The 23,153-nt window shown below is 37.6% G+C and overlaps 1 protein-coding gene across 2 annotated transcripts; it reads left to right on the forward strand.

The window, feature by feature from the left end:
- The first annotated feature begins 14,240 nt into the window (after positions 1-14,240).
- On the forward strand, positions 14,241-23,100 carry LOC112190744 (COBRA-like protein 1). 2 transcript variants are annotated; one of them, XM_040514369.1, is made up of 7 exons: positions 14,241-14,577; positions 15,019-15,158; positions 16,641-16,720; positions 20,910-21,375; positions 21,460-21,610; positions 22,207-22,454; positions 22,542-23,100. In XM_040514369.1, exons 2-7 carry the CDS (start codon positions 15,095-15,097, stop codon positions 22,838-22,840), a joined length of 1,308 nt encoding a protein of 435 aa, XP_040370303.1. In that variant the 5' UTR covers positions 14,241-14,577; positions 15,019-15,094; the 3' UTR covers positions 22,841-23,100. The 2 variants fall into 2 exon arrangements, with proteins under 2 accessions (XP_040370303.1, XP_024185992.1); XM_024330224.2 differs by having other exon boundaries at positions 15,022-15,158.
- Positions 23,101-23,153: the final 53 nt, after the last annotated feature.

A 23,153-nucleotide genomic window follows, 5' to 3' on the forward strand; every position in this document is an offset into this window, starting at 1 on the left:
TGATTCAAGTTTACACAAAACGAAAAGTCGATTTCATGTTCTTAAACCTAGCACCAATTATATCAAAACCCTAAGTGTTTGCAACCACATAACATTAAAATACAAAAGTTTTCTATCATGCAAATTTAATTAAACAAACCCACATAAGCAACATAAAAATCAACATATAGAAATCACAACTTTATCTCAAAACATATAAACGGGCTTTAAACTTTGCCCTTAACATTATTTGTTAACTAGAATTCATAGTTCTACAAATCTAAACAAAGAAAACCAAAAGAAATTACAAGGAAAAAGATAGAATTACACCATGAAGGGAGTGGATGATGAAGAGCTTGAGACATTGATCTTGAATCTTTAAAGCAAGACTTCACTATCACGGCACAAGGTGGATGATGACGGCTAGGAGGCTTCATGGCTTCTTCTTCTCTTCTTCTCTTTGCTTAAAAATGCAGAAACTTAAAACTAGAGAATGGAGAGAAAAATGGAAAGGAAATGGAGAGACAAAGAAGATGAGATGGATGAAGGAATTGGTGACTAAGGAAAATGGAGAGGAAATGGTGAGACAAGAAGATGAAATGGATGAAGGAATTGGTGACTAAGGAAAATGGAGAGGAAATGGTGAGACAAGAAGATGAAATGGATGAAGGAATTGGTTTTAGAGTGAGAGGAGAAGGTGTTTATATAGGGAAGAGAAAGAAGAGTGAAATTGGAAAAGATGGAGTAAATTAGTGTGAGTAATGATGGAGAAAACATGATGATTACACCCTAAAACATGGAATGTTTTTGGGTGATGATGATGGTGGATTAGTGTGAGAAATGATGGAGAAAACATGATGATTACACCCTAAAACATGGAATGTTTTTGGGTGATGATGATGGTGGATTAGTGTGAGAAATGATGGAGAAAACATGATGATTACACCCTAAAACATGGAATATTTTTGGGTGATGATGATGATGGATTTCCTACTCATTTACTTCAATTTTATCTCCACCATTTGTAGGTAAGTGTGGACATAATGCTCATTTCACCATCATTTACTCCTTTGGAGGAGCGGTATGCGGGCGAGTGGCTTTCGCATTTCCCTTGAGCTCAGCCTCAACTCCTACGGAGATGCAGACATGGCTTAGTATAGTGTAAAAATTTTTTTTTTATTTTTTTTTTATTATTATTATTTTTTTAATTTTTTAATTTTTTTTTAATATAGGACTCAAAAATAAAAGACAACAAAAATATATATATATATATATATATAGGACTCAAAATGAAAGACAAAAATATAAATCCCTTCCCCCACACTTAAATATTGCATTATCCTCAATGTAATCAATTAAAAGCATGCAATGAAATAAGTAAGCATAGATAGAAGACATTTACGAAAACAAATCCTAAAATAAAAACAATAGAGAAAAAATGAAAAATAAAAAGAAATAGGGAAAGAGAAAGCAAATCTGATTATATTCTGAATTGGGTTGCCTCCCAAGTAGCGCTTGTATTTTACGTCTTGCAGCCAGACAGTACCTACATTAAATAAAGTTAGTAACTATAATTAACAAAGAAATAAAAACAAGTATAACTATTAATTACAAACTACAAGTATTAACAAGTATTTGTACATAAGACACAAGTTAAGTACTCAAGTGAGTAAAAAAAACGTGAAAAGTATTTTTACAAGTTTAAAGTGTGAAACAACAAAATAATTTACACGTATAGAGTATTCACAAGTATTTCTTTTATTATAAACATTATTGATATCGAATCAAATTCCAAGCGGTAAATCAAGTGGACGTGCGGCCCAAGTATAGTCGCCTAGACACAAACTCCCTTTCAAATCTTTTGGGCAACCTTACTGAAATGGCCAGGTGGGGGAGGGCGAACACGAGAGGAAAAATCCATTTTCGCATGAGCTACTCCCACATAGTGGTTTAGGCCCATTTGCAAGCACTTCTGGATTCAAAAACCCGTCATGAACGTTGTCCCCTTCGTAGACACCATTTCACATAGGCTTTCTTATTAAGATGAAAAAGTTCATAAGTGTGAAGACAGTTCAACAAGTGTTAATAAAGGCCGCCCTCAACCTTAAGGGACCTAAGCTAGGTACCAATAAGGGGTTTAGGCCAATATTAATAAAAGAGACTTCACCTATTCCTCTCAATTTACAACCTACAATTAAAATTCGTGTTCAATAATATAAATAATATTCAAACTAAGTTTTAAACAATTTATATACAACAAATATATACAATAAATGACACAATTTAGCAAGTGATTTTTCAATCCCCGGCAACGGCGCCAAAAATTGATGCGCTTTTGGGAAGCGCATAATTTAACCCTGAAATGTCGTTAGTAATATAAGTAAATATGGATCGTTCTATTCCGGGGATTGAGGGTACACCTGTCATTGTGAAACAAATAAAGAAAAGTATTATTTACAAAAATAAAATAAAGAATAGAAATATATACAAGTAACGAAATAAAAGGGGGGTTTAAGAATTAAAGAATTGAAAATTAAAATAAAGAAAATATAAAAACATATGTACAAGAATGAAACATAAGAAACAAAGATTAAACTCTAGTTTATCATTGAATTCGAATTAACCCTACATTGTTCTTCCAAGTCATGTGAAAGGAGTTGATCATGTGAAACATTCGAAAGCAAACGATTTCCCATATTTTACATGTTCAACGCATTAGACATAGAGAAAGGCTATCAACTCAAGTGTACAACTTAGTATGGAAAAGTCCACCTAATTGCAATCCTCTTTAATTAAATTCGGTCTTTGCACAAAACCTTTACTACTTTGATTCAAGTTTACACAAAACGAAAAGTCGATTTCATGTTCTTAAACCTAGCACCAATTATATCAAACCCTAAGTGTTTGCAACCACATAAGATTAAAATACAAAAAATATCTATAAAGCAAATTCAATCGAACAATCACACATAAGCAACTTTGGAATCACAACATAAGAATCGAAATTCTTTATTCAATCATAAAATTTCAGAATATAAACCTTGTTCAAACATAAATGTCAACTAAAAACAATTCTCACGAAACTAAGCAATATTACAAAGAAAGAGGTTGAATTACACCGTGAGATGGAGATGGAGATGAAGGATGAAACGTTATGGATTCTTGAATCTCGAAAGCAAGCTTCAAGGTGGAGGATGGATGATGATGCTCACGGCTCCTTCTTCTTCTTCTTCTCCCTTGCTTGAAACGTTGAATGCACTAGAGGATGGAGAGAAAATGGAAAGAAAATGGAGAGACAAAGAAGATGGAATGGATGAAGGAATTGGTATTATGAAATGGTGAATTGGTCTCTATTTATAGGCTTCCAAGCAACACTATTTGGCCTTTAAACAAATCATAATGGGTTAGGTTTGAGCACTTAAACACTTGGTGGATTTGTTAGGTAAGAGCACTTAAACACTTAGTGGATTTGTTAGGTGAGATCACTTTCTCTTCCTTTATTCCTTTAATTTTTATCTCCACTAAGAACTCAGTTTTAGCCTTTGACTTCTTCATATGAAATGTTCCACTATGAGTGTAGATTATTGTGGTAAAATTTCAGAATGTATTGCCATGTGGTTGGGCCGAAATGCTGCTGGACCTCTTACATGTCCAGTTTTCCGGTTTTGCTTCTGTAGAGAATTGGGCTGATTGTTTGAAGGCCTTCCACTCATATTTTTCTCTGGCACTCTTCATAAGAAATGATCATTTGGGTGTCTAGAATGGATCTGGAAGGTTTCAGCTCATTTGAAGTTCATTTGGTCAGGCGGCCGCTCCTTCTTCTTTGCTTGGCTTGGTTTCTCCTAGCCGGAGTAGGAATATGTGTAAAATTGATCTTTTAGTACATTTCCATTTTTCTCCATCATTTCCAGGTAATTATGGACCTAACGCTCATTTCACCTTCATCTACTCCAATGTACCTAAAAATAGAAATTGAATTAAAAATCGATTTAGTTAAGGAATTAACTAAGCAAAATGTGAGGAATTAACTATTAAAATATCACATTAAAATGCTCCTATCACCCTCCAATAGACGTCTATTGCCCCCCAATAGGCATTCAAAACTTTTTTTTTCTTTCCATCCACACCATTACTGATTTGTGCACCCATAAAGCTATTCTACCCAAAAAAAAAAGACTGAACGATGACGTCGGAGCCCGACCAGGACCGAACTCTCGTCCTCTCGCGTGGAGCTTAAGAGGTCTGATGATGACCCCTAGCGTGGCGGCGGAGCTTTGGAGGTGTTCTTCACGTAGCGGCGGTGCTCAAAATTGAAGGTGCAGTCGATGTCCACGGCGACAGACTGAGGAAGATAACACTGGCGTGAGGGGTGATGTCGTCGGCGGTCATCGACTCCAACTCTGGCCAATCCCCGTTGCTATCCTCATTCTCTACCACAAATCTCTTTCATGGGTCACCGGCGGCGGACATCCTCGAGGAGAGATGCCGGTCTTGTTGGGGAGGGAGAGAGAGAGAGAGAGGAGAGAAATCAATAGTGATGTAATTATTTAATTTAGCTGAGGGTAAAACTGTCATATTGCTTTAAAAATGGTAAGTGGGAATAAAAATTTGTTGCTGAGTTAAGTTGGATACTTTTTGTCAACTTTGGTTCTTAGGGTCAAGGACCCTTTTTTTTTTTTGCGACAATTATTTGAATCATATGTTCTCTTCTTTTGTCAATAGAAACAATTTATCTATTTAATATTTAAAAGAAATTAATAAATTGTCTTTAATCTCTGCCACTAATAGATATCTCATCTAATGGACAACATTTAAGTATAATCTTTACTAAAAAATAGGTGTCATGGATCAGATCTGCCCCTTTTGTTAGAGAAAATATATAATAAATTGTCTTTACTCTCAGCCACTAATAGATATCTAATCTAATGGACAAGATTATGAGCATAATCTTACCTATAAAATAGGTGGTCATGGTACCACCCCCTTTATTAAAAAATAAATAAAATAATTTGTCTTTAATCTCAGTCACTAGTAGATAACTAATCTAATGAACGAGATTTAGAGTATAATCTTACCTACAAAATAGGTGGCCACAAATCTGCCCCGTTTAATATACCCAAAAAAAATTCACATTGAATCCACGATATAAGCATAAATAACATATATTTGTGTTTATGGTATTAAACTAAATCACCATGATCGAAGATATTTTCATATATAAATATATGTCACTCTAGACAACAACAGATACAAAACTAAAATTTTCACTACTGATCAAGTTAATCAAGAAATGGTGAAGGCATCCTCCATTGCAATTTGTTTATATCTCCTTTTTGTTTTTGTTCAAGGTAAGCCTAGCTACTCTCGCTCAATTTGTTTTTTAGATGTCTTAATAACAACACATATAAAAGACTACATTGTTTCCTTTACTTTGAACTCAAGTTCTGGAAAGAATGAATCTAAAGGAATGAAGGGGAAGACTACACATGCATTAAGGGTACGTTTAATTACTTGGAATGGGAGGAAATGATTACAGGGTAAAAATATTACTGCCTTTATTAACACATAAAGGAATCGGAATAATTTTGGGTAAAAGTATTCATGCGTTTACAAACACATGAAGGAATCGGAATGGGTGTAGGTCCCAATTCCTTATCAGGAATCTATTTCTGAGTACTCATGAATTTTATCACGAAGGGGGGGGGGATAGGTTTAGGAATCAAATCCCTTGAAATCAATACCAATTCATTTCTTCTCCTATTCCACATGTCTCTGATTTATGATTATTTTCCATTCTAAGTAAATAAATGTGCTATAAATGTGTGGTAATATGTACTGATGGGATTAAATTTAATCTTGAATGCAGGGTTTCAAGATGGACTTAAAAATATGGAATTCAATCTTGCAAACAATGCAGATTCTCAAACTCCGTCCCAGTCTCCATTGGCCTATCATTTAAATTGTGTAAGTTCAGAACAATGTTACGGAATGCAATGTGGGGGTAGGAATCCATGTTGTATAGGTGACCCATTTGGCGAGGGTGGATTCTGTACTTGTAATTGTTGACAAAAACAAATCTAGTTTGAGCAAGTTATAAATGAAAAATAAAGTACTATGATGTACGCTTGAATAATAAGGAGTATACTGTGTCACAAGAATGATGAAATTAGAAAGAAAAAAAAAAACATGCACCAGCAATCCAAATGAACTATTAATTCCAACAAATCTAAACTCTTGATATTTATGAGCAATTCAATATCAAACAAAATGTAGTTGATGTTATCCAGCCATCTAATTATGTTGGTGCAAGTGCATGTCGGTGCTCTAAATACTCTCTTGATGAAATTCTAAATTCATATATTTCCACATGAAAATACAAGTGTCATGTGCTTTAGATAATACTTACAAGTGTTATCTTTAATCCAAACAAAATTTAAAGGTATTTTTGCAAAATGATAATTGCCCCAACATTTTTTTTGTTACAAATGCCAAGATGTTGTAACGTATATTCTATTCTTTGCAAATTATTATCATTTACCCATGGATGATAAATTCTACCAAGTTGTAATCCTACTAAAGTTATCACCCTTTGAATAGGAGCAAGTTTCCACTGGAAATCGCATGAATTTTCATCTAGGTTTCTTGAATCATAAATTGTTTTAGGTGATCTTGTTTATTTTTATGGCAGCATCAATCCGATTCTCATTTGGTTATACTCTTTTATTCAAAGAGATCTCTATTGGTTTTGTGCTTCATTAGCACAAGGGACTGCTGGAGGCATGATGAAGTATAGCTAGATTTGGACTTACAAGAAAAGATGATGAAGTATAGGCATGATCCATCTTGGTTGTCTATTTACTCTTTCACTTGTGGTTAGGATTTTGGGCCTCTGGCTTCAGTTAAAATGAGTTGTCTAGTTGGTTTGTGCAATAAGTGAGGGTGCCTTACCATCATCATATTTAAAATAGAAAATTACTCATAAGTGTCATTTTAAAACTTCAATTTGCCATAAGGCTATCTAACATTTTAAATCTTCATAAAGCCACTTTAGAGCCCAAAAAGGTCATCTTTTTGTAGCAATACATATTTTGCCCTCAGCTCCTCTCTCTCTCTCTCTCTCTCTCTCTCTCTCTCTCTCTCTCTCTCTCTCTCTCTCTCTCTCCCCCCTCACTCATTCAAATCTCAACTCGGTCTTGGGACTTTCTTCAGCAACTCCATCGACCTACCTACAATTTCAGTCAGACTTGGTGACCCATCTGCTGACATCTGCCTTAGTACACGTGACGTCACCACTACAGCATAAGCACCAAGAGACGGCCTAAGGTTAGGCTTCTCTACTGCAGCTCCTACCATCTCCACCGTGCCCTCCACCTGACCTACAGGAATTTCCAAAACACCTCTGGCCTCTCTAGCCACCATTCCACAACCAGCTTACTTAATAAGAAACTGGTCACATAGACAACCGCCATGGTCGAACAAACAAAACCGTTTGCACTACTACTTGACCTTCTCATAATGCATATCCACTTCCACCTTAGCCACAACTGTGAAACTGAAGGTTCGTTGTACCCAAAGCCGCCATCGCACATCTAAGAAGACCTTGAAGCATTGCTTTGGAAGACTGGGTTGCAACGTAAACTGTTCTGCCTGGAGAAACCTCCCTATTGACGCCAATCAACATCAGGGACCCTCAATCCTCAGCAGCGGAGGCAGATGACGTACCACAACTCTCTTACCTTCCTTCTTCACCTTGAACCGAAAATGAAAATGATCGTCGTTGAGTTTTTTTATTGGAAGACGATCGCGCAAACCCCACAGCAGCTATAGCATTAGGCAGCCCAAAATCATCATCTACCCTAGGCGCTATCGCCCTACCCACCAGATAAAAGAACGAGGCTGCAATTGTCGCTGCACCAGGCTCTCCAAACTCCACCACTACATCCTCTGTCAATGCAAGTGCCGCCGCCAAACGTGCCGCCAGTTCTTTTGTTATCAAACCCCAGATCTACAAGAACCATAGGCCTCGTATGCTATAACCCTCAGATCGACGAAACCCTAGGTTTTCAAAGATTTTTTTTTTTGTCCGTTTACCCCATTTTTAAGGATTTTTTTCTTACTTACTCCATTAAGTTTTTTTAATTCCCCCTTACCTAAGACACTCTAAGAAATTCTTCCCTAATACCTCATTAATTTTATTTTTTTAAGACTATTTTACCCTCACCCCTTTGTTACTTAGAGAGAGAAAAAAAAATAGAAGAGAGAAAAACTATAGGAGACTACGGCGGAGCCTGGTCACCGGCCGCCAATTTTCGGTCAACCTTCGCGGGAATCAGGTCACCGGCCGCCGGATTTCGGCCAACTTTCGCCGATTCTGATCAACTTTCGTCGAAATTCGGCTGCCGCTTTCGCAGTAATCTAGTCACTGACCGCCGCCACCGGACTTTTCTGAAAACCTCGTCGGAGGCCCCCAAAGAGGTCGTCGGAAAGTTTTATTACCCCCCAAAGACCTCTATTGTGCCCAATAGACGTTCATTACCTCCCAATAAAACTTTCAGTAGCCGGAATGAGAACTAATCTTCCTAAAATTAGACAAATAAAACTTTGATTAAAGAATAAAACGAAGAGATTATATCAATTTTAAAATGTCTATTGCCCTCCAGTAGATGTCTATTGCCCCCCAATAGACATTCAAAACTTTTTTTTTCTTTCCTTCTGCCTCATTACTAATTTGTGCAATCAAAAAATACTCTGGGCACCTAGAAAGCCATTTTACCAAAAAAAAATAAAAAACAAAAAAAGACTGAACAACGGCGTCGGAGCCCAACCAAGACCGAACAATCATCTTCCCGCGTGTAGCTTCGGAGGTCTGATGATGACCCTGGCGTGGTGAAGGAGCTGCGGAGGTGTTCTTCACGCGGCGGCGACACTCTAAATTGGAGGTGCAGTTGACGTCGACGGTGACAGAGAGAGGAAGATAACACCGACATAAGGGGTGATGTCGCCGGCGGTTGTCGACTCCAACTGCGCCCAATCCTAGTCTCTATCGTCATTCTCGACCACAAACCTCCGTCCACAGGTCACCTGCGATATCACCCCTCACGCCGGCATTATGGACCTCCTCGAGAAGAGATCCCGGCCTCGTTTGGGAGGCAGGGAGGGGGGGGAGGGAGAGAGAGATCAATAGTGACGTAATTATTTAATTTAGCTGAGGGCCAAACTGTGGTTTTACTTTAAAAATGGTAAGTAAGAATAAAAATTTGTTGCTAAGATAAGTGGAATACTTTTTGTCAACTTTGGTGCTTTGGGTCAAGGACCCTTTTTTTTTTACAACAATTATTTAAATCAAATGTTCTCTTCTTTTGTCAATAGAAACAATTTATCTATTTAATATTTAAAAGAAATTAATAAATTGTCTTTAATCTCAGCCACTAATAGATATCCAATCTAATGAACAACATTTAAGTATAATCTTTACTAAAAAATAGGTGTCATGGATCAGATCCGCCCCTTTGGTTAAAGAAAATATATAATAAATTATCCTTACTCTCAACCACTAATAGATATCTAATCTAGTGGACAAGATTTAGAGTATAATCTTACCTATAAAATAGGTGGTCATGGTATCACCCCCTTTATTAAAAAAAAAAATGTCTTTAATCTCAGTCACTAGTAGATATCTAATCTAATGTACGAGATTTAGAGTATAATCTTACCTATAAAATAGATGGCCACAAATCTGCCCCGTTTAATATACCAAAAAGAAAAATTCACATTCAATCCACGAAATAAGCATAAGGGAAAATATCACCAATGGTCACTGAGTCATGACTTATTCGACACTTAACTCACTGTATTTTCAACAATATCACTTAACTCACTCAGTTTTACATTCGTCTTTCACTTAACTCACTATCGTTAATTCTGCCCTTAAAAGCTATTAAAATTGAGGGAATATTTGTCTAAACAATAAAAAAATGCATTTCTAACTTAAAAAAAAGAAAAGACAATTTTTTTTCAAATTATATTTAAGATAAAAAAATTATTTTTTATTAGAAATCTCAGAAATTTAAAAAATTGAAAAAAGTCTAAGAAATGTAAATTGAGGGTATATTTGTCTAAACACTAAAAAAATACATTTCTAATTTTTTTTTTACAAATTATATTTAAGTTAAAAAAAATTATTTTTTATTAGAAATTTAAGAAATTTAAAATTTTTTTTTAAAAATCTAATAAATGTAGTTTTTTTTTTAAGTTAAAAATGATTTTTTAAGTGTTTTGGTAAATATACCCTCAATTTTAACGGCTTCTAACGGTAAAATTAACGGCAGTGAGTTGGCGGATGTAAAACTGAGTGAGTTAAGTGATATTGTTGAAAATACAGTGAGTTAAGTGTCAAATAAGTCATAACTCAGTGACCATTGGTGATATTTCCCCAAAGCATAAATAACATATATTTGTGTTTATGGTAATAAACTAAATCACCATGATTGAAGAAAATTTTCATATATATATATGTGTGTGTGTGTGTGTCCCTCTAGACAACAACAGATACAAAACTAAATTTTTCACTACTGATCAAGTTATTCAAGAAATGGTGAAGGCATCCTCCATTGCAATGTGTTTATATCTCCTTTTTGTTGTTGTTCAAGGTAAGCCTAACTACTCTCGCTCAATTTGTTTTTTAGATGTATTAATAATAACACATATAAGAGACTACATTGTTTCCTTTACTTTGAACTCAAGTTCTGGAAAGAATGAATCTAAAGGAATGAAGGGGAAGACTACACATGCATTAAGGGTACGTTTACTTACTTAGAATGGGAGGGAATGATTACAGGGTAAAAATATTCCTGCGTTTACTAATACAAAGAGAAATCATAACTATTCTGGGTAAAAGTATTCCTGCATTTACTAACACATAAAGGAATCGGAATGGGTGTAGGTCTTACATCCTTATCAGAAATCAATTCCTGAGTACTCATGAATTTGATTATGAAGGGGGAGATGGGTTTAGGAATCAAATTCCCCGAAATCAATACTGATTCCTTTCTTCTCCTATTCCACCTGTCTCTGATTCATGATTATTTGGCGCCGTACTTATTCGAATTTCAAGCATCGGGTTTTTGAATTGGAAAATAATATTTTAAGTTTGTCGTTTTTTAAATGAAATGGTTTAAGTATGTTTTTCATACTGTGGCTACAAAACAATTCTTGAACATTTTCAAACCTAGTCAAATGGATTTCCTAATGAGCATTGAGGACGAAAGCTCACCCCTACAACAGTGTGGATGCATGTATTATGCACTAGTGGCAGGATTGTAGTGGACGGCGCTAGGTGTGCAGATTTTAGCGAATAGTTGTAGCAGAAATCAGGGTCCGTATCTAGTCTTGAACTTTGTCTCTTGAAAGTCATTATTCCAAAAATTGGATAGACCTTATTTCGTCTTATATCAAAAATTTGCCAAGTCTTGTTTACCCTAGTGGTGAATCAAAATCACTTTAGATGGACAAGTTCAATAAGTGATTTTTAAAGTTTTCATCTAAAAAGTATTTTGACGTTTCCACTACATGTTTTACGAAAAGTTATTTAATAAAAATGTCTTGTGGGTTTCTGGAATGTAAGTCAAACAATCAGTTTATGTCTTAAAGACACCCGATATTATGATGTGTTCAAGCTGGTGAGGTGCAGTTTGGGTGTTATACTAATCATATCTTCCACTCTTGGCCTATCTCTACTAATGTAATCTCCCTCCTCCCTTCTCATCCCCTAACTTAAGGGAGTGGCTTATTTCTATCTTCGAAATGAGGCTCCATCCACCATAGAAGACTACATCCTTAATTGTTGACAGATTTGGAAAGCGCGAAACAACCTTATTTTTCGGTCTGCTTCAACCCTCCTTCTATGATGCACGCTGCTGCCATTATTGGTATGCTTTCATAGAGCATAATAGTTCTTCTGCTTAAGATCCTCACAATCGCTCTGAAGTGCTCAAATGGTCTCCCCCTCCTCTTTCCTTTGTCAAGATCGATTTCGATGGCATGACTCTATCTCTTCAGATGGTAGAGCTGCTTTAGGCTTCGTCATCTGGCATCATAATGGCCTTCCCCTCATAGCAGGTTCCCGAAGCCTTGGTTTTACAAGTGTTCTTGTAGCTGAATGCTCAGCTTTTAATGATGGTTTTAGTTCAACTACAAGCACATTTTGTATGAAGGTGATTCCAACCTGGTAATTAATTATATCAATAACAATTGTGACATCCCTTGGCGTCTCAAATCTCTAGTCAAGATATCAAGAACCTAACAAATGTTTTCGATACTATCTCGTTCTGTCATGTTCTCCAAGAAGCGAACTTTCTAGTAGCACTTTAACCTCAATTGGCCATGGTCTCTCTAATCCTGTTATCTGGATCTAGCAAATTCTAAGATCGGCTATGTCAGCTTTTAATTTAAGGGTTCTTGAGCCAAAGCACCAAAATCAACTAAAATTGTCCCACTTACCCCAATAACAAATTTTTATTCACACTAACCCAATTTAAAGCAAAATAAATTTTTTACCCTAAACCTAATTAATAAATTATATTTTATGCCACTCTCATCTATCTCTCTCCCTCCCTCTCTCTCTCCCTCTCTCTCGTACAGATCGTGGGTTGAGAAAGTTTCACAGCGACCATGGCTGGCTAATTTTCCAGCTGCGTCGAGTACGACCTCGGGCTCTCCTAATTTTCCCTCTCTCTCTCTCTCTCTCTCTCTCTCTCTCTCTCTCTCTCTCTCTCTCTCTCTCTCTCTCTCTCTCTCTCTCTCTCTCTCTCTCTCTCTCTCTCTCTCTCTCAGGTTTTGGATCCTATTCGCGTTTGGGGGCGGAGATGGTGTCGTTAAGGAGGAGGACAAGGTCGCGCTTTGTGCCGGTTTTGAGGAGGCTCTAGGTGGAGCCCCCGGAGGACGTCAGTGACTGATGCACGTGCTCCACTCCCTCAGAAGCTCCCAAGGGCGCGCCGTCAGGGTTGAAGCGAGTAGTAATCGTAGTGTTCGTGTCGGAAATAAGGGAGTGCAGTCTCCAGGGCTGAAGCCGCCGCCGTCGATGCCTACGGTTCTGGTGATTGACAATGGATGCTCGATTTGGGACATTTTGAGGGACTTTGCTCTGGAAGAAGAAAAGGAAATGGGGAAGAGAAGGTTTAGTCCTTCGTCTTCTTCTGATTCATGGGTACCCAGATCATTTTTTGGGTGCCCAAATATATTTATTTATTTTTGGTAAAAAGGGGGGGGGGAATGCCTAGAAGGAATTTTTTTTTTTATTGAGGGTTAATAAACGGCTATTGGAGGTAATAAAGGTTTGTTAAAGGTTTATTGGAGAACAATAGATGCCTATTGGGGGGGGGGGGCAATAAATGTTTTGAAGTGATGTAATCTCCTCGTTTTTTTTTCTTAATCAAAATTTTATTTATCTAACTTTAGGGAGATTAATTCTCATTCCGGCGACTGAAATGTCTATTGGGAGACAATAAATGTTTATTGGTGGGTGCAATAAACTTCTCTGGCTTCATATGAGATCTCCGACAACCTCTTTGGAGACTTCTGGGGAGGTTTCATAAATCTCTATTGCCCCCCAATAAATGTCTTTTTTTTTTGGGGGGGGGGGGGGAATAGAGGTTTATTGCCCCCTTCTATTTGGGGTAATAAAAGTTTATTTGGGGGCAATAAATATTTCCGGCTACCTATGAGATCTCCAACGACCTCTTTAGGGACATTGGGCTAGATTTTCAAAGAATTTCAGTGGGTGACAGCCGGTGACAGGATTCTAGCGGTTTGGTGATTGTTGGCCAGAATTCGGCTGCCGGTGATGGGAATCCGGCTCTCTCTTCCATTCTCTCTCTCTCTCTCTATGTAACAAAAGAATGAGGGTAAAATAGTCTAAAAAAAAAAAAAACTTAATTAAGTAAGTGAGATAAATGACCCTTAATTTAAATCTTCTTAATTTTTGTTGGTCTAGCCTCTAGGTGCTTTTTTGGCAATTTCCTTTTCTTCCAAAAAAGAAGTGTCAATAAAAAAAATTATTTTTATTTTTATTATAATATATTATTTTTAATTGAAAAAGTCAGAAATACGTATAATTTGACAGACAAAAAAATATATGAATTATAAATTTTTTTTGAGAATAATTAAAATAACAAGGGTCTTTTTTTTTTTTTTTTCCGCAATCAAAAAAAAAAAGAGTTTTTTTCTTCTTTCAAAAATGTTCGAATAAGTGTTGGACGGAGAAAATGAAATACTGGCCAAAAAAAAAAGAAAAGGCTATTTGCCACAAAACGGACAGCGGCGATGGACTTTCGTCAGTCACGGCGAGCCAACGAACGGCGGGCAATCGGTCCAGACCTCCGGGTAGCTGGGGAATCCAGATGCAAGCAGAGCGATGAGGACTCAAGGAGCAATTTTCCAATGACAATATTGAATTCCGGGGATGAGCGGAGTATCGGGGAAGATTGATGGCAATTTTTTGTTGAAAGGGAACAAGTGGAAGTTATGCAAATCCAGTTCGTTGCTCTAGCTCCTGGTTCTAGCACCGAACTGGATTTGCATAACTTAGAGGAGCCATGGCCGGTAAGAATTGAATCTTTTAATCATGCAGCTTCAACATTGATTTTTATGTTTCCAGGTGGTGTGATGGGTTTTTGGTTAATAGGCCTGGTAGAGATGGATTGGTTTTGTGGAGAGTTTTGCATGTCAAAAGTGTGTGATTTGAGATATGTTTATGAGTGGTGGTTTGAGAGGTTATGAAATGTGATTGATTCGTCTTTTAGATTGGTAATGCATTTTAGATTCCATCCTTTTTTTTTAATGTAAAATTCTATTTCTGTCTTCTCTGCATTTCAACTCCTTCCTTTTTTGTGTAAGCTCTTTGAGCAGTGGGGTCTTTGTGAGCTACTTCATGGGCTTTTTTTTTTGGAACTGAGAAATTCATTAAATGAACTGAAACAACAAAATGCAAGCAAAGAACAAAACCGTAAGAGATCAAAAAAAGCTTACCACCTATTATAACAGAAGACGAACAGGGAAGCAATAAAGCTAAAGCTAAGTCGGAGTGTGGGAACTGTAAGTCATCGTTAGCAGTTGAAGAATGATGAAGCCATCAGCTTTCTACATTGCAGTCTTCTGCTTTCTCCTGCCTGCTCTCAGCATTGGTAAACTTCCTATCCCTCCTCCTCTGGCAATGTTTTGTATATGATGTCCCTCCCAAGACTAGACAAGACACAAGACTAGCGTGTGTATTGATTGAGATATCTGTTGGTTGCTTTCTTCCTTTTCATGTCTGGTTAATTTTTCGATGAGCTTTATTGATGGTTTAAATGCTGAATTTTATATATATTTATTTCTATATTAATGGCTGTTCCCAATGTGAGGAAGGGGAGTGGAATATTTTTTTTTTTTTCCGGTGCAAGTATGCAAGAGGGATCCCTATTCAGCTTGACACTGAACCCTGGGGGGGGGGGGGGGGGGGGGGGATGTGTTTAATTTTCTGGCATGTTGGAGTGCCCTGATGATGATGATGGAAGTGGCCTAGTGAGGGCTTCGAGATATGGAAGTTGTGAAACTGTTGTAATAGCTTACAGTTGATTGGAGGGTGACGACTCCTCAAGACGCCCTTGGTCTTTTTACAGGAGGAGAGGTTGGAATTATTAAAACAAAAGAAACAAAGAAGACAGAGGGTACCAAATGAATTTTAGGCCTAAAGTTTTTGTTGGTCATTAGATAAAGTTCATTTGCATGATTCCAAAGGAGATGGAAGCTGGAGTCATCTGGGATATTTTCTTGCAAATCATTTCATAGTTTACTGATTGATAACTCTGACAATCCAATCTTTTCCTCTTGAAAATTTCTTTGGAAAGCTAAGGTTCCTCCAATGGTCAAACTTCTGAGATGGCTTGTAGTGAATACTTGTGATGTTCTCCAAAGAAGGAGAGCAAACTGTTGTTTCTCTCATTGGTGTGTATTTGTGAAGAGAGGAAATAGTTCAATAGGAAAAGGAAGAAGAAAAGAAAAATGGTTGGTACTTGTTCAAGGCTGCAGGAATTTTGATTTAATTATCTTCTCGTCATGATCTCTGTTTTGTTGCGACTTGCAACCTGATTTTCCCATTTGCAGATTACTTTGGGATTATCTGGCTGTGGTGGTATGTTTTCCGACTTTGGGTGTTGCCTACGTTAAGAGATTTGGATCTGGCTATGGAACTTTAGAGCTTTAGATCTGGGTATAATTAGGGAAGGAAGAGTGGCCGACGAGGTGCAAATTGTGGAAGCTTTTTATTTTTTTTATAATGTTTTTATATTTTTTCAATGTGGCACATGTATTTCAATTTAGTGGGACCAACTAGTGGCATGTCAGCAGATAACCATCCACGTCAGTGGATAAGGTTTTTTTTTTTTTTTTTTTAATAATTTTTTTAACAGTGTCAACCGTAGGGATATGAAAACATCTAACTCAGCTAACTTGAGGTATGAAAAGGACAAACTTTGGAACTTAGCTATGAAAATGAAAACGCTCTTATAGTTAAGGGGGTAAATTGTATAATCCTTTTAATAGTACTACTAGCGGTAGGGTAAATCCCTTTTTTTTGTGGTGAATCTTGAGAATGAATGTTTGACCTTCGCTTTTTTTTTTTGCAGAGGCCTATGACCCTCTTGATCCCACAGGAAACATCACAATCAGATGGGACATCTTAAGTTGGACGGAGGATGGTTATGTGGTACGAATTAACCAACTATTTCCCCTATAGTACCTTCTGAGATATATTTTTTCTTTAAATTTTATATATGGTTTCTTATTGAAAGTGAAAACAAAGTATTGATTCTTTTATATGAGTTTGATCATTATATCTGTAACTTATATGTTTTACATACTCTAGATGCTTTATTGTTGGTTTTTAAAGCTGGGCACTGGTAGATTCATAAGACAACCATAACAGAATGAGTACAAATATATATATATACTAAACCTGATTAGTATTTACTACAGCATTAGGTTGTTGTCTTTAAAGAAAACTTAGGTCCGAACTAGTTTGGATGAAGCCATCCAAACTATCTGATGCAGCGCAATATCCACATGACACATTGATGCAGGACAGAAGCCGGAAGGTTCTGATTTACTGGTTATTAGGGCAAAAAGACGTTAGAGAGGACATCCCAACAATAACACAGGAGAACAAAGAGATAATCGCAGTAAGATTATAGTAGGAACAAAAGTATTTGAGTTCTAGGGGATGAAAATTACAAGAGGAAACCTATATATGCTGATAATATGATCAAATGTAGATACAAAGATTCAAACTTAGCTATTTATACTAGGTTATGACACCCCTTATACAGACCAGAAATTAATACAAACCGCAAAAATATAAAAAGACAAACACAACAATAAAGGATAATAAAACCCTAATTCAATTTAGGGAAGTTTTTTTGGATGCTACTGCATCAACTCCACCGGGTTGGGAAGAACGTCACCCCAGCGAGTAAACCTAAACTGCAGCATATATCTCTGGATCAAGCCTTTTCAAGTCTTCTTCAGCAACCAAAGAACTCTCCCTAGCATGCTTACCTAACCACTTAACTAGGAATTGCCTATATTGGTTGCCTCTCCTGATTTCACCTCCTTGACGTCTAATGCATCTTCAATAACATCAGGTTGTGCTTTAAGAAGTTGAATTTGTGTCTTTGTTGAAACCGGTTCACTATCCAAGCCTGCAAAGGCATACAGATTCGACACATTGAATATTGGACTAATTTGAAGCTCAGATGACAACTGTCCTATGTAAACATTTGAGCTAGTTTTCTTCAGCACCTTTGTACAGCCCAAATTTCTCTGATTTCAGCTTATGGTATGTACCGTTAGGGAATTTGTCCCACCTCAAATGCACCAAAACCATGTCCCCTTCTTCAAATTCTTTCACTCTTTGGTGTTGGTTAGCTGTTGATGCATAAGACTCATTGCTAGCCTTGATCTGCCAATGCTCCAAAACTTCTTCGTGTGCCTTCTTGATATGATCTGCAAATGCTACTCCACCATCACTAACTCTTGCCTCTTGGGGTAGAGGAACTAGATCAAGAACATGCTGGGGTTTTAAATCCATATGCAGCCTCAAAAGGGTGTTATCTTTGTAGATCCATTCACTGAATTATTATATGCAAATTCAGATTGTGGTATAATTTCATCGCACATCGTCACATGGCTTCCAACAAGGCATCTCAGCATGTTTCCCATGCTTCGGTTTGACCGTCTGTTTGGGGATGACTTGTGCTAGAATATTTCAATTCAGTTCCAAACTTTCTCCACAATGTCCTCCAAAATGACCTGTAAACTTGACATCCCTATCAGAGACAATAGAGCTTGGCACACCATGTAGTCTCACCACTTCTTTGAAAAACAAATCGCCAACATGTGTAGCATCAGCGGTCTTTGAACAAGGTATGAAATGTGCCATCTAGAGAAACGATCCACAACCACAAAAATGCTATCATTTCCCTTTGCTGTTTTGGGCGTCCCAACACGAAATCCATGCCAATATGAACCCAAGGAGTTTTGCCACTGGCAATCGAGTGTACAAACCGGTGTTCTGGGAGGTACCCTTCCTAAATTGACAATCTTGACACTGTCTGAACCAGCCTACTCACATCCTCATACATCCCAGACCAATAGTATCGATCAGTCACCATGATAGTGTTTTATACCTACCAAAATGTCCTAACCCATTCCCATGAAGCTTTCTTACGATTTGCTTATGTAAAGAGCCCTCTAGAATACTCAGCAAGTTTCCTTTAAATAAGTACCTGTCACGCATCTTAAATGACATCATCTTCCAAGCTGTAGGACTTTTAATTACTGAAATATGGATCAGTAGCATACTGATTTTTCAGTTCCTCGAACCCACCAATCTGATTGTTCTTGACATTCAACATTGGTGTCCTACGACTTAAAGCATCTGCAACTTTATTGAACTCACCGGTCTTGTACTTAATGGAAAAATTAAACTCCCGGAGGTATGAGCTCCATTTGGCATGGCGCGTTTTACTTCTTTGGGAGTTGAAGTACCTCAAGGACTGGTGGTCTGTTTATAGGGGAGATAGTGCTCCCAATGTTGTATGGCACAAACCATAGCATAAAGCTCTCGATCATATGTAGAGTAGCGGTTTTTTACTTCTCTCTGAAAAATTTCACTGGTTTTCCTTCCTGACTCAAAACAGACGCTATTCCCACATGCAATACATCACACTTAACAGTAAATGGTTTCTCAAAATTTGGTAATTTGAGCACTAGAGCTTCCATCATCAGCTTCTTGCTTCTTCAAAAGCGCTTTGTGCTGAGTTTGCTACTCAAAAGCAGCACACTCTTCAAATAGTTGATTGTCTCATAATATAACTGAGTTTGCGAATAAACCTTCTGTAGAATGATGCCAAACCATGAAAACTGCAAACGTCACCCAAAGATTTAGGTACTGACCATTTCTTGATGGCTTCTACTTTATCGGGGTCAGCTTGCAAATTATCTGCTGAAACAACAAAACCAAGAAATACAACTTTCTTGCACAGGAAAGAGCACTTCTTGAGGTTTATAAACAGTTTCTCCTTATGGAGAACCTCCATCACTTGTCGTAGGTGGACTAAATGCTCCTTTTCAGATTGGCTATCAATATATCATCAAAATAAGCAACAACAAATGAGCCCAAGAAAGATTTGAGTACCTCTGTCATAAGTCGCATAAATGTGCTAGCAGCATTAGAGAGTCTCAGCCACTCATAAAGCCCATTCGGTGTTTTGAAAGCCATCTTCCATTCATCACCACTCCTTATCCGAATATGATGGTTTCCATTCCTGAAGTCAGTTTTAAAGAAAACCTAGATACTACCAACATATCACGCGTGCATTCAAGGCGAGGAGTTGGAAATCTGTATATTGTAATCTTGTTGATAGCATGACTATCCACACACATCCTCCATGACCCATCTTTTTTAGGCGTTACTAATGCAGGAACCGCAGAAGGACTCTTGCTTTCTCACACAAACCCCTTAACAATCAAGTCTTCCGGTTGACTTTGTATCCCATCCCGTTGTGTGTGGGCAGCATCCTATATGCAGGCAGGTTTGGCAAAGCTGCACCTGGTACTATATCAATTGCATGCTGGGTGGTAACTCATTACCAACCGCCTCCTTTGATTCATCTTAATGGCTTCTGAAAGATTTTAAGGGTCATTTCTGGTCATTTTCAATATCATGGGATCATGTTTTGGCTGTCTGCTTCTCATATACTTACTATAGTTGTGAAGTTTCTTTGACTCGGTTTATTTGTGGGCTCTGAAATCTGTTCAAGCACTGTTACAAAATTTAGCTTTCATAAGATAGTCATAACAAACTTGTGTTAGAACTTAGAACTCATTCCATGTAGTCTCTTTTGCTAAACAAATTTGGATTCTTTTTCCCTTTACAGTTTGTGAGATAGCAGGCTTTAATCAGTTGTTATAGCTTTGCATAGTAAAACATTTATTGTTTAAGGATAATTATGATTCTGAAAATATTATATGCTCGTGCATGATTTATATTATAATTACACAGTTTAGTTTGCATAAAATGATATGGGTGGCAGGTTTGTGATGAATTCTTAGTTTTCTTAAAAAAATTGTTGTTTTGTTCGGTGAGTGATGAGGAACACATTTTTGCTATGCTACTAATATAATACTTGGTACTTGCTTGGTATTCTGCCTCAGCCTAGCTGAGGAAGAATTACAGGGCGTAAAACTTGTGCTGATTTGTGCCGGGCATAGCTCAAAAAGTTTTTTTTTTTTTTTTTTTTGTGTGACAAATGGTAGTGGCAGAAATTACATGTCTAGAACTAGTGTTTATGGCTTTATCAAAGAACTATTTGAATAATTTTATTTGAATTGTGTAGGCTATTGTCACTATAAGAAATTATCAGATGTACCGACACATCGAAGCACCAGGATGGAGGTTAGGTTGGTCCTGGGCGAGAGGTGAGGTACTTTGGTCTATGCTGGGCGCCGAAACGACCGAGAGGGGAGACTGCTCCAGATTTGGAGGAGGAGTAGATGGCCCTCCGCATTGCTGTGATAGCAGTCCGAAGGTGGTGGACTTGCTTCCTGGTGTGCCATACAACCAGCGGATCTCTCAGTGCTGCAGAGGGGGAAACTTGGGTTCAATGGTCCAGGACCAAGCAGCCAGTGCGAGCATGTTCCAGATGACGGTGGCTGCTGCTGGTACCACTAAGAAGACCGTCAGGCGACCGAAGAATTTCACACTGGAAGCGCCCGGACCTGGATATACTTGTGGTCCAGCACGCATTGTGGATCCCACAAGATATCCCTCTCCTGATAGGAGGAGACACACTCAAGCTCTTGGTAAGTAGCATGGTAGTTATATTACTACTTTAAAGCATATATATCTAAAATCTCTAAATAATGGTTACTTTTCCCTTGTGGTAGTGAGCTGGAATGTGGTCTGCACGTATTCACAGTTCCTTGCTTCAGCAACACCTACTTGTTGCGTGTCCCTCTCCTCTTTTTACAGTAAGATGTTGGTGAGCTGCCGTACCTGTGCTTGTGGCTGCAAGAGCAACCCCGGCGGCTGTGCAGGGTTAGTCCTGATTATATGATTTCATGCAGTTTCTTGCTGGTTTAGAATGAGTTTCTGGGTACTTTTCATGTTCTTGCTATAGTGTGCAGACTATCAAATTAGTTCTGGGCTTGAAAACTATCATAGGCAAACTATGATTTGCAATTAAATATTTTAATCAACCATTAATTTTTGACACCAAATTCAAATTAGGTTACCAAGTCTAGTCTATAATTTAAAATTTAAAGGAATAAAAAAATTGCATCCCTTCTGAGTTTGATTTCCTATCAACTTGGGTTGTTGGTAAAGGTCAGGAGAGAAAAAGAGAAAGATAGGAAAGAGAGGGAGATGAGATGAGGATTTTCTTTGTTTTTCCATCATTAGTTTTGGGGTTCTTATTATAACGAGAAAAAAAAAAAAAGAACAGCATCAACAATGAAAGTGACGAAATTGAATGAATTTGGAGAATGCAGCTGTCCTGGTTAATTTTAAGTAAATTCTTCTTTAATTTTTTTTTTTCCTGTGAAGAATTTCATAGTTTCTTTCTCTCTCCCTTTTTATTTATTTATGTATTATGGATGATCTGTTTTGTTGTTAATATTGATACTTGTTTGCAGGCCAAATTCTCCAGATTTATCTCCAGCTCCTCGCGTCCAGTGTACGAGCCATATGTGTCCAGTGCGAGTCCACTGGCACGTTAAGCTCAACTACAAGGAGTATTGGAGGGTTAAAATTAGCGTAACCAATTTCAATTACAAGATGAACTATACTCAGTGGAATCTGGTTGTGCAACATCCCAACTTCAACAACATGACAACAAGTTATAGCTTCAATTCCCATTCATTAGGTCCCTATGGTGATATAAGTAAGTATATTGCTCCTCACAGTCAATTTTGTGATGTCTCTACCTTTTATTCACAGAATATTCTGACTGCAATTTGTGCTTGTGCAGATGATACAACTATGTTTTGGGGACTTGAGTATTTCAACGACATGCTCTTGGAAGCTGGTCTTGAAGGAAACGTGCGGTCGGATATTCTTTTTGGGAAGAGCAAATCCAGTTTTACATTTGCAAATGGATGGGCTTTCCCTCGAAGGATTTATTTTAATGGCGAGGAATGCGTTATGCCCCCTGTTGATGTCTACCCAAGGCTGCCAAGCAGTAGTCGGAAACCAACCAGTTGTGTACTTGATGCAGCCGTCACCTGCATTTTGACATTATTATGTTTAGCTATGAGTGTCTGGCAATGAAGTTAAGCTGGCGTCAAGAGCATCAAGACGAAGAAGGCTGAAGATTTAGTGTGCTATGTATGTGAATTTGGTTAGGCTGATCTGTTGGTGCAAGTCTATGGAAATTGGAAAATAATGTTGTCTCAACAGAAAGTACAAGTCATTGACTAGTAACTTGTTTGGCATTGATGTCCTTAAACATTTCCAACCATGTCTTGTTGAAACCTAAAGTTTTATATATATGATATTCAGTTTTCAGGCGATGCCATTTCCTTTTGCTAAGAAGAGTTTGTAAATATGAAGAACATATGGGAGGGCCCTCAAGAGATGTTCC

This window comes from Rosa chinensis, chromosome 2 (assembly GCF_002994745.2).
Source record: "Rosa chinensis cultivar Old Blush chromosome 2, RchiOBHm-V2, whole genome shotgun sequence".
NCBI lineage: Eukaryota > Viridiplantae > Streptophyta > Magnoliopsida > Rosales > Rosaceae > Rosa > Rosa chinensis.